This window comes from Monodelphis domestica, chromosome 2 (assembly GCF_027887165.1).
Source record: "Monodelphis domestica isolate mMonDom1 chromosome 2, mMonDom1.pri, whole genome shotgun sequence".
In the NCBI taxonomy this organism is placed as follows: Eukaryota; Metazoa; Chordata; class Mammalia; order Didelphimorphia; family Didelphidae; genus Monodelphis; species Monodelphis domestica.
The window spans coordinates 413,932,814-413,946,112 of record NC_077228.1 but is presented as its reverse complement, the minus strand read 5'-3'; the positions used below and the strand labels follow the sequence as shown (position 1 = coordinate 413,946,112).

The 13,299-nt window shown below is 37.8% G+C and overlaps 1 protein-coding gene across 2 annotated transcripts in view; it reads right to left on the bottom strand.

The window, feature by feature from the left end:
* ARFGEF3 (ARFGEF family member 3) overlaps nucleotides 1-13,299 on the bottom strand; it is a 231,523-nt gene that overhangs the window by 214,863 nt on the left and 3,361 nt on the right. For both annotated transcript variants that reach the window (XM_001370224.4, XM_056818873.1), the window contains exon 2: nucleotides 11,409-11,460. In XM_001370224.4, the coding sequence (XP_001370261.2) occupies nucleotides 11,409-11,460 (52 nt within the window). The remainder of the gene's footprint in view (nucleotides 1-11,408; nucleotides 11,461-13,299) is intronic.

Sequence of the window (13,299 nt, the reverse complement as noted above, 5' to 3'; positions counted from 1 at the left end):
TGAGAGAATCAGCTTAAATGATGTCATTGGCAAAGAGGATAAAAAAAAGGAAGGCAATCTTTTCAGGTGGTAAGAGAAAAGAATCATTGATCAATAATCCCCATGTGCCATTGGTACACAATGTCAAGAGAACTACAGGAAAGCAAATTGGGTGAACTTCCTATGGAGGAAATATGAGAGGAGATATACAAGAGTCCCATAGGATGCAAGGGTATGGAAAGGTAACAATCTACATGAAAGGAGAGAATACCCATATTAATTAGATCTCAGATACTGCTGAAGCATTGATTTCTTTTCAGTTCAGTAATATTGTAGCTATAAATTTACAATGGCTATATCCTCCAGAGGCCATGGACATTGTTGCTATATCTTTAATAGGGAATACAATAAGGGGAGAGAGTAGGAGTTTGCCTGTTACTTGGAGAGAGCTAGCTGCCATGGGAGAGAATTTTTATGACACACACAGAGAAAGGATTAAGAAAAGTTCTTTCTGAAGGACTATAACTACCAAAGGGAGAATTTGAAGAGACATTTTCAGAGAACTGTGTTAAAGTTTTATTTGGTAAAGAGACATTATTGAAAGAATTCCTGGCTTTAATCTCTATTCTGAGAACTATAAAAGTATTGGTGAGAATATTCTATTCCATATTTCTTTGCTTAAAAAAAAACCCTTACCTTCTCTCTTAGAATCAACACTATGTATTGGCTCCAAGGCAGGATAGTAACAAGAGCTAGTCAATGGAGGTTAAGCAACTTGCTCAGATTCACACAGCTGTGAAATATCTGAGTCCAGATTTGAACCCAGGACCTTCCATCTCTAGGCCTGGCTCTCAACCCACTGAGCCACTTAGCTGCTCCTCGCCCCCCTTTCTTTGCTTTGGAAGAAGACAGAGTTGACTGGGGCTATGGACTTCACTCATTATAATAAGTTATAAATAATTATTTATCTTTATTTATTTGATCCTGCATAGGCAATAACATTGATGTTGTGTGAGTTGTAGAGAAATAGCAATGCTTATGGGGAAAGGTTTCTCTGGTTTATTTATAAACTGGGGCAGGGGCTTAGAGATAATTGAGTAAGCAATGGGAGATTAGGGAATTTCTTTAATATCAGAGCAAAGCACTTGGTTGCTTTAGAACCTCAGATAAGAATTGTCAGACAGTCAAAAGGAATTTATTAAGTGCTTACTGTTCAGGTCATGTGCTGATAGTGAAAAAAGAAAGGCAAAACCACTGTCCCTGCCCTCAAGGAGCTCATATTTGAATAAACAAGACTCCAAATAAATAATGATATCCAAGCAAGATATATACAGGGTAAGTGGGAGAGAATCTTAGTAGGATAGCATCAGCACAGGAAGGGTTCAATAAAGGCTTCCTGCAGAAGATGGGTCTTGAAGAAAGTCAGAAAAACTAAGAAGCAAAAGGAAAAGGCTGAGTTTTGCAAGCATGAAGGACAATGGAAAGTCAGTTAGGAGATGGAGTATCATATCTGAATAATAAGTCAAGCAGTCAAGTGGGACCATAGGATGTGCGGAATGGAAGAAGGTATAAGCAGGGAGAGGCAAAATTGTGAAGGGCTTTGAATTTCAAGTGGAGGATTTTATGTTTGATCCTAGAAGGACTAGGGAGCCACTGGAGTTTATTGAGCCAGGGGGAAGCAGATCTGCATTTTAGGAATCACTTTGGCAGCTGAGTAGAAGTTGGATTGAGGCCAGGAGACCAATGAATTAGAAAGCTATTGCAATAGTCCGAGTGAGAGGCATTGAAAGCCTTTATTAGGATAGTAATTGTATGAATAAAGAGGAAAGGACATATATGAAAAAGGTTGTAAAGGTAGAAATGAGGAAACATGAGAATATATTTGAAATGTGGGACAAGAACACAGGAGATACAGGCAGCAAGGTAGTGTAGTGCATAGTGAACCCGGCCTGGATTCAGGAAGACCTAAGTTCAAATCCAGCCTCAGACACTTACTAGCTGTGTGATCCTGGGCAAGTCACTTAACCCTGTTTGTCTCAGTTTCCTCCTGGGTAAAATGAGCTGGAGAAGGAAATGGCAAACCATTCTACTATTATTGCAAAGAAAATCTAAAAATGCGGACACAAAGCATGAAACATGATTAAACAACTGAACAGCAACAACAACAAAAGAATAAGTAACAGAAATGGAGGCAAGCAGAATTAGAGAAATGTAAATATGGATATTCTTTTAAAAATGCCTGCTACTACTATAAAAATGGATAATTCTTCCGGTTAAGATGGCGGCTTAGAGAAAGCTGAAGTTCAGATCTCCGGAAAACCCTTCCCGACCGATCTCAAACTAGAAGCTCCTAAGGCGCCGAAATTCAAAACGATCAACAGCACAGACCCTGGGAACCCTCCTCCTGGACCTGGACCCGGTTCAAAAGGTACGGCTCCCCTTAAAAGCCAGAACCCGAGATCCCTCGGACCTCAGGGGTAGGAGCGCAGAGTCCAAGGCTCCCGGAAGCGGCAGCCGCGCCGGGCTCAGAGAGCAGGGTCTGAGGAACAACAACCCTCAGGGTCTTCTACCCAAGTCCCAGTCCGGGGGAAAGTTACTGCCTGGGGCTTCCGCTGCAGAGAGCCGGTTGGTCCGGGGGAAAGTTACTGCCTGGGGCCTCCTCTGCAAAGAGCTGGTCAAAACAACAGCAACCCTCAGGGCGGGCAAGACAGCCTCACGGGCTGGATCCTGCTATCCAAGTCTCAGTGAAAGTCTGTGCTCTCGGAGCTTGGGGAAGCGGCAGCCCATCCCCCCGCAGGCCGACGAAACAGCCTCACAGCCAGCGATTCTGAAGGCAACTTCCGGAAATCGAGCCAGGGGGAGAGTGTGGCCTCGTGGTCCGACCCTTCCATTCCAGTTCCAGTGAGGCATATTCAGTTTAACCCAGGGAAAGCTCATAGAACTATCTGCCCAGGACTAAAGCCCCTGAACACCAGAAAGAGACAAGAAAAACTAATCCTCCACGTTCAGAAATGGCAAACTCCACAGAACCACAGAAGCCCCAAAATACCAAGAAAAATAAGAAGAAAGGGGCGACTTTGGACACATTCTATGGAGCCAAAATACAAAATACAGAGCAGACAGAAGATAATATAAAAGAAAATGCTCCAAAACCTTCCAAAGGAAATGGAAACTCTCCACAAACCTATGAAGAATTTGAATCAGAAATGACCAAAAAGATGGAAGCCTTCTGGGAGGAAAAGTTGGAAATAATGCAAAAGAAATTCACGCATCTACAAAACCAGTTTGACCAAACTGTAAAAGAAAACCAGGCTTTAAAGGCCAGAATCAGGCAGCTGGAAGACAATGATCGTGTAAAAGAGCAAGAATCAATAAAGCAAAGCCAAAATACCAAGAAATTAGAAGAGAACATAAAATATCTCACCGACAAGGTGATAGATCTGGAAAATAGGGGGAGAAGGGATAATTTAAGAATAATTGGACTCCCAGAAAAGCCAGAAATAAACACCAAACTGGACATGGTGATACAAGATATAATCAAAGAAAATTGCCCAGAGATTCTAGAACAAGGGGGCAATACATCCACTGACAGAGCTCACAGAACACCGTCTACACTAAACCCCCAAAAGACAACTCCCAGGAATGTAATTGCCAAATTCCAAAGCTATCAAACAAAAGAAAAAATCCTACAGGAAGCCAGAAAAAGACAATTTAGATATAAAGGAATGCCAATCAGGGTCACCCAAGACCTTGCAAGTTCTACTCTGAATGATCGTAAGGCATGGAACATGATCTTCAGAAAGGCAAGAGAGCTGGGTCTCCAACCAAGAATCAGCTACCCAGCAAAACTGACTATATACTTCCAAGGGAAAGTATGGGCATTCAACAAAATAGAAGACTTCCAACTTTTTGCAAAGAAAAGACCAGAGCTCTGTGGAAAGTTTGATACCGAAAATCAAAGAGCAAGGAATACCTGAAAAGGTAAATATTAAGGAAAGGGGAAAAATGTTATCTTCTTTTACTCAAACTCTCTTCTATAAGGACTACATTTATATCAACCTATGTATACTAATATGTGGGGAAAATGTAATGTATAAATAGGGGGTAAAGAAAGACCAAATAGAATAATGGTTCTCACACAAAGATTCACAGGGGAAGGGGAGGGGAAGAAAACTCCTATAAGAAGGAGAGGAAGAGAGGGGGGGGGGGGTTTACTTAAACCTCAATCTCAGGGAAATCAACTCTGAGAGGGAAAAACATCCAGATCCATTGGGATCTTGAATTCCATCTTACCCAACAAGGGTAAGGAGAAGGGAAAACCAAGGGGGGGAGGGGGAGAGGGAGAACAAAAAGGGAGGGAAAGAGAGGGGGGAAGGGGAGGGAACAAAAAGGGAGGGACTAAAAAGGGAAACATCAAGGGAGGGGACAAGGGGGACTGATTCAAAGTAAATCACTGGACTAAAAGGTAGAGCCGAAGAAGAAAAGGTTAGAATTAGGGAAGGCAATCAAAATGCCAGGGAGTCCACAAATGACAATCATAACTTTGAACGTGAATGGGATGAACTCACCCATAAAACGTAGACGAATAGCAGAATGGATTAGAATCCAAAACCCTACCATATGTTGTCTTCAAGAAACACACATGAGGCGGGTTGACACCCACAAGGTCAGAATTAAAGGATGGAGTAAGACCTTCTGGGCCTCAACTGATAGAAAGAAGGCAGGAGTGGTAATCATGATATCTGATAAAGCCAATGCAAAAATAGACCTGATCAAAAGGGATAGGGAAGGTAATTATATTTTGTTAAAAGGGACTCTAGACAATGAGGAAATATCATTAATCAACATGTATGCACCAAATAATATAGCACCCAAATTTCTAATGGAGAAACTAGGAGAATTGAAGGAAGAAATAGACAATAAAACCATACTAGTGGGAGACTTAAACCAACCATTATCAAATTTAGATAAATCAAATCAAAAAATAAATAAGAAAGAGGTAAAAGAAGTGAATGAAATCTTAGAAAAATTAGAATTAATAGACATATGGAGAAAAATAAATAGGGATAAAAAGGAATACACCTTCTTCTCAGCACCACATGGCACATTCACAAAAATTGACCATACATTAGGTCACAGAAACATAGCACACAAATGCAAAAAAGCAGAAATAATGAATGCAGCCTTCTCAGATCACAAGGCAATAAAAATAATGATTAGTAATGGTACATGGAAAACCAAATCTAAAACCAATTGGAAATTAAACAATATGATACTCCAAAACCGTTTAGCTAAAGAAGAAATCATAGAAACAATTAATAATTTCATCAAGGAAAATGACAATGGCGAAACATCCTTTCAAACCTTTTGGGATGCAGCCAAAGCGGTAATCAGAGGCAAATTCATATCCCTGAAAGCTCATATTAACAAACAAGGGAGAGCAGAGATCAATCAATTGGAAATGCAATTGAAAAAACTCGAAAGCGATCAAATTAAAAACCCCCAGCAGAAAACCAAATTAGAAATCCTAAAAATTAAGGGAGAAATTAATAAAATCGAAAGTGATAGAACTATTGATTTAATAAATAAGACAAGAAGCTGGTACTTTGAAAAAACAAACAAAATAGACAAAGTACTGGTCAATCTAATTAAAAAAAGGAAGGAAGAAAAGCAAATTCACAGCATTAAAGATGAAAAGGGGGACAACACCCCCAATGAGGAGGAAATTAAGGCAATCATTAGAAATTACTTTGCCCAATTATATGGCAATAAATACACCAATTTAGGAGAAATGGATGAATATATACAAAAATACAAACTGCCTAGACTAACAGAAGAGGAAATAGAATTCTTAAATAATCCCATATCAGAAATTGAAATCCATCAAGCCATCAAAGAACTTCCTAAGAAAAAATCCCCAGGGCCTGATGGATTCACCTGTGAATTCTATCAAACATTCAGAGAACAGTTGACCCCAATACTATACAAACTATTTGACATAATAAGCAAAGAGGGAGTTCTACCAAACTCCTTTTACGACACAAACATGGTACTGATTCCAAAACCAGGCAGGTCAAAAACAGAGAAAGAAAACTATAGACCAATCTCCCTAATGAATATAGATGCAAAAATTTTAAATAGGATACTAGCAAAAAGACTCCAGCAAGTGATCAGAAGGATCATTCACCATGATCAAGTAGGATTCATACCAGGGATGCAGGGCTGGTTCAACATTAGGAAAACCATCCACATAATTGACCACATCAACAAGCAAACTAGCAAGAACCACATGATTATCTCAATAGATGCAGAAAAAGCCTTTGATAAAATACAACACCCATTCCTATTAAAAACACTAGAAAGCATAGGAATAGAAGGGTCATTCCTAAAAATAATAAACAGTATATATCTAAAACCAACAGCTAATATCATCTGCAATGGGGATAAACTAGATGCATTCCCAATAAGATCAGGAGTGAAACAAGGATGCCCATTATCACCTCTACTATTTGACATTGTACTAGAAACACTAGCAGTAGCAATTAGAGAAGATAAAGAAATTGAAGGTATCAGAATAGGCAAGGAGGAGACCAAGTTATCACTCTTTGCGGATGACATGATGGTCTACTTAAAGAATCCTAGAGATTCAACCAAAAAGCTAATTGAAATAATCAACAACTTTAGCAAAGTTGCAGGATACAAAATAAACCCACATAAATCATCAGCTTTTCTATATATCTCCAACACAGCTCAGCAGCAAGAACTAGAAAGAGAAATCCCATTCAAAATCACCTTAGACAAAATAAAATACCTAGGAATCTATCTCCCAAGACAAACACAGGAACTATATGAACACAACTACAAAACACTCGCCACACAACTAAAACTAGACTTGAACAATTGGAAAAACATTAACTGCTCATGGATAGGACGAGCCAATATAATAAAAATGACCATCCTACCCAAACTTATTTATCTATTTAGTGCCATACCCATTGAACTACCAAAATACTTCTTCACTGATTTAGAAAAAACCATAACAAAGTTCATTTGGAAGAACAAAAGATCAAGGATATCCAGGGAATTAATGAAAAAAAACACATATGATGGGGGCCTTGCAGTCCCTGACCTAAAACTATATTACAAAGCAGCAGTCATCAAAACAATTTGGTACTGGCTAAGAAACAGAAAGGAAGATCAGTGGAATAGACTGGGGGAAAACGACCTCAGCAAGACAGTATACGACAAACCCAAAGATCCCAGCTTTTGGGACAAAAATCCACTATTCGATAAAAACTGCTGGGAAAATTGGAAGACAGTGTGGGAGAGACTAGGAATAGATCAACACCTCACACCCTACACCAAGATAAATTCAAAATGGGTGAGTGACTTAAACATAAAGAAGGAAACCATAAGTAAATTGGGTAAACACAGAATAGTATACATGTCAGACCTTTGGGAGGGGAAAGGCTTTAAAACCAAGCAAGATATAGAAAGAATCACAAAATGTAAAATAAATAATTTTGACTACATCAAACTAAAAAGCTTTTGTACAAACAAAACCAATATAACTAAAATCAGAAGGGAAACAACAAATTGGGAAAAAATCTTCATAGAAACCTCTGACAAAGGTTTAATTACTCATATTTATAATGAGCTAAATCAATTGTACAAAAAATCAAGCCATTCTCCAATTGATAAGTGGGCAAGGGAAATGGATAGGCAGTTCTCAGATAAAGAAATCAAAACTATTAACAAGCACATGAAGAAGTGTTCTACATCTCTTATAATCAGAGAGATGCAAATCAAAACAACTCTGAGGTATCACCTCACACCTAGCAGATTGGCTAACATAACAGCAAAGGAAAGTAATGAATGCTGGAGGGGATGTGGCAAAGTAGGGACATTAATTCATTGCTGGTGGAGTTGTGAACTGATCCAACCATTTTGGAGGGCAATTTGGAACTATGCCCAAAGGGCGACAAAAGAATATCTACCCTTTGACCCAGCCATAGCACTGCTGGGTCTGTACCCCAAAGAGATAATGGACACAAAGACTTGTACAAAAATATTCATAGCTGCGCTCTTTGTGGTGGCCCAAAACTGGAAAACGAGGGGATGCCCATCAATTGGGGAATGGCTGAACAAACTGTGGTATATGTTGGTGATGGAATACTATTGTGCTCAAAGGAATAATAAAGTGGAGAAGTTCCATGGAGACTGGAACAACCTCCAGGAAGTGATGCAGAGCGAGAGGAGCAGAACCAGGAGAACATTGTACACAGAGACTAATACACTGTGGTATAATCGAACGTAATGGACTTCTCCATTAGGGGCGGTGTAATGTCCCTGAACAACTTTCAGGGATCCAGGAGAAAAAAAACACCATTCATAAGCAAAGGATAAACTATGGGAGTGGAAACACCGAGAAAAAGCAACTGCCTGAATACAGAGGTTGAGGGGACATGACAGAGGATAGACTTTAAATGAACACTCTAATGCAAATACCATCAACAAAGCAATGGGTTCAAATCAAGAAAACATCTAATGCCCAGTGGACTTACGCGTCGGCTATGGGGGGTGGGGGGGAGGAAAAGAAAATGATCTATGTCTTTAACGAATAATGCTTGGAAATGATCAAATAAAATATATTAAAAAAAAATGGATAATTGATGAGATCAGATGGAAGTCACTGGAAAGCTTTCATTCTTTCTTGTATGTTAAAGTCCATTTTTATGATAAATAATTTTGTATAATTCTTTTGATTTTGAGGATTATGAAAAGTTGCTAAAGAATCCTAAAAGTCATAGAATCTGAGGGGTAAAGGGCATATCAGAGGTCCTCTAATCCAACTTCCTACCCAGTACAATAATCCTTTCTCTACTCTCCCATACAAGTGGTTATTCAGCCTCTATTTAAACATGACAAGAAATATAATGGCCTCAAAATGTAGTCAATTCCATTTATGGACTGCCTGTCAAGAAGAACTGTCTTAGATTGAGCCACAATATTTCTCTCTGTAATACTACTCGTTGAATCTAGTTTAGCCAAGGATATGAGTGATTCCTCTAAAATGGAGAGAGTTTACAAATAATGAGCTGAGGTACTAAGCTTGAGGATTAGACCCGGCTGTGATTTCATTGGTATATATAACTTATAAGTGATATGTGATATATTTCATATATATGCTATAAACATAACTCCTAGGTATAGAATATTCTGTTATCAACACAAAGCATCAATTTTTCCATAGTTTAGAGTCATTGACTTGCCCAGGGACATTGAGTCAGTATATTACAGAAGAATTTGAAATCCGTTCTGATTCCTCAACTAGTGCTCTTTCCACTGAACCCCAATGCTTCTTCTCATCCTCTCCTCCTTCCAAGAAAGATGTTAGTATTAATTTGTCTCTGGATTTCCTGAGAATGGGATCATAAGATCACAGATTTGGATTTGGAAAGGAACCATACAGATCATACTCTACAATCTCCTCATTTTACATATGAAACCTAGGAGCTATAACTTGTTCAAAGAATGTACAGGTAATAAATGCCAGATCAAGGATTTGAATTTAGGTCCTCTCATGTCAAATTGGAAGTTTTTTCCAACAAACTGGATTTTTAAATCCCCCTAGAACTTGTTCAACCAACACAAAAGGTGACAGGAGCCTCATAGGTTATCTTGGAGTACTTGTCACATCACTGAGAAGTCTGAAAGTGACCTGTACAACCCTGAAAATGAAATGTGACAGATTTAGCCTGACTTGGTAAAAGAAGTTCAACAAAAATAATTACATTTCTTCCCCGAGCCCCTAAACATTTTGCAAGTAGATGTAGTATACCTTTTCTACTTAGATGCCTTTACAAATCTGGAAACATTTACTCCATCCCTGAAAATGAATAGCACAGGGCACTCTGTGTAAATGTCACATCCCTGTTGCCATAGTCACTCATGCCTTGCTGTCAACCTGATGAAGCAGTTGGTATATATAAAGGACTTCAGTACAAAAATATACAACAGTTTCTGGCTTTTCCTTATCTCCATTTAAAATATGGAAAAAGAGGAGTTCTCCCTCTATGTATAATGGTGTCCATTCTGGAAAAATCATCAAAATATTCTGTGTAGAATCTGGACTCAAGTCCTTGAGACTACACTTCAAGATAACCAATCAATTGATAATCAGTAAACATTTATTAAATATCCTACTATATGCTAGGCACTGTGCTAAGTATTGGGGTTACAAAAAAATGAAAGATAGTTTCTGCCCTCAAGGAGCTTACAATCTAATTGATAGAGTTACACATATAATTGAATTATATCTGTCACTAATTAATTAATTGTCATTGGACTTTCAAGATATACTACTGAAAAATTAAGGTGGACAGCTGTATGTCACAGTGGATAGAATACTGGACCTTGAGTCAAGAAGACTCATCTTCCTGAGTTCAAAGCTGACCTTAGACACTTACTAGCTATGTGAACATGGGCAAGACACTTAACTCTATTTGCCTCAGTTTCCTCACCTGCAAAATGAAGTGAAGAAGTAAATGGCAAACTACTATAGTATCTTTGCCAACAAGACCCCAATAAGGTCACAAAGAGTTGGACATGACTGAAAATGACTAAAAAAACCAATAACAAACAAACAAAAAAGTAGCTTCCAGAACACTAGAACACATTATAGAATATGAGAACTGGGAAAAAAAACCCAAAAAACAAAAACCTTGAAGATCATTTGGTCAAGTTAGATAATTTCCCTAAGTTTATAATGAGTATTATAGCTACCTGTTTTAGTATCACAAGAGGTGTACAAAGTAAGAGAACCAAAAACAAAAAATCCCATGAACAACTCAGAAACCAAAGGAAGCACTTAAATATAAAAACTCAACAGGTATATGGTGAATTGGCATATAAGATACCTTAGAGGATATGTAATTCAGGAAAAGAAAGTAGATAGGTCAAGTAGCAAGAGAAAGGCATGGCAGGACAATAATTTGTGTTCCCTACTGGTATCTAAAAGATCTTAACTGAAAACAGAGTAACCTCAAATATTTTAAGTAGAATACCTAGAAAGGATTTCTAGAAAATCATGGACATATACCAAATAAGATGGTATAGTTAGACTATGATTTCCTCCAGTGAACTGAATATCTATATCAATGAGATCACAGTCCACTCTGTGCCATATAGAAAGTAAAATGCTCTACTGAAAGAAATAACATAAAGTATCAACTCCATTCAAAACACATAGTCTCAGTCACACAGAAACCAGTGAGATCAGTCCTAGAATATTGACTTTATCTAGCCTCAAAGAGAATTCATGCCATTGGGAAGAATGCAATAATACAGATTAGAAAGGCTATTTTGATTTGCATTGAAGTGCTTATGAAATCTTTGAATATTGACACACTTAAATTAGGTTTCCTTACCTCAACTGGTATGATGGAATCTTGACAATGGTATCTGGACCACTTAACATTTCTGTACAAGGGGGGAAAAGGAAAAAAGTAAAAAACTAAACACTTCAAGATCAATGTTCTCCATAGCTTGTACAAGTTTCAACTGTTTTAACAGTTCCTAAGATTAAGCATTGTCAAAGAAAATTCCTTTTTCTGTGTTGTAGGCGCAAGCCTGCCAGAAATAATTTTTAGTCATGTAAAATTAGTTTAACCCAAGCATTTTAGTATCAAAGATACTAAACAATTTTAGTAATTTAAAATCATGCTAATCTAATCATTTTTATGCTTAGAGAGAGAAATGTTAGAACTAACAGTCTTGTCACCCTCTCAGACATCTTTCTAGCATGTCATTTTGAAGTCACAATTTATAGAATTCTTGAACAAGAAATTCTTTTTTTTGTTTATTTAATTAATTAATTTAGAATATTTTCCCATGGTTACATGATTCATGTCCATTCCCTCCCCTCCTCCCACCCCCCTCCCATAGCCAATGAGCAATTCCACTGGATTTTACATGTGTCATTGATCAAGATCTATTTCCATATTGTTAACATTTACACTTAGAGTCTACATCCCCAATTATATCCCCATCAACCCATATGATCAACCAGTTGTTTTTCTACTCTGTTTCTACTCCCACAGTTCTTTCTCAGGCTCAAAATTTAGTCTCTTTGGATTCTTCCATTTCCTTTTCACTCTATAGCTAATCAATCAGCAAGTCCTAGACATCATGTTAATGCTACTTCTAAATGACTCCCTTAATCTCTTCCTTGCAGTCAAGAAGATCGGGATTCAAATCCTGCTTCTACTATTTAATTATTATGTGATCAGGCAAATCAATTTGCCCAAGAAGGAAGGCCTCAATTTTTTCAACTGTAAATTGAATAAAATAAAAGTGGTAGAAGGATTAAACTGAATAGATCTTATGTTCCTTTCAAGCTTTAAATCTATGATATTATGATCCTTCATTCTCATTTCTACCATCCCATTCAAATTGTTCATTGCATTATAACTGTGTGTCTGAAATAACCTCTTAGCACAGTATTTGGTACATAATAGGTGCTTAATAAGTGTTTATTGATTAAATCACTGCCAACAGAATGGAGAAGCACTTCCTTACCAATGAAACCTCATTTCTCACTAAGATTATGGTTGTGAAATAACATTTTATAAGATTCTTGAACAAGAAATATTTCATAGATAAATCTATTGTCTCATCCAAGAAATGCTAAAAAACAAATAAAGATACCAGTATTATGGTGGGAGGTAGAGCAGGGAGGAAGGAGTAGCAGAGCTCAAGGAAAAGAACATTAACTGTACAGAGGACATGAATTGAAATCCCTCTTCTGATATACTGACTCCAAATCTTGTAATCCTTCCACAATGCTATGCTAGGCTGTCTTCACATTCCAAGATGGTATCCATTAGTAGTATAGCACACTTTCACACTGCCATTTTCCTCAGTATGAGTCAGTGTGTCACTAATTGAGTCTGATCTCTGGGCAGTTTGTCTGAGGAAGATTTGAAGGCTTAATGGACTATGCTCAATGAGTCAGCAGTGTGATAAAGCTAAAAAACTTAATGTATTCAGTCTTTCTCATCACCAAAGTCCGTGGCATCTTTAAATATTTCAGTATCAGAAACTGATATGGTTTTATTAATGGAAAGCCATTAAAGAAGATGTATTACCATCTGCCTTACTGCTATACTTAAGGACCACTGGGACTTTCTATATGATTTGCTGCTGAAATCTCCTATATGTGCAGCCTTGTCCTGTTAGACTGTGAGCTCCTCAAAAGGATTAACTTGCTATTCTATTTGTATCTCTAGCACTTAGTACAGTGCTTTGCACATAGTGAGC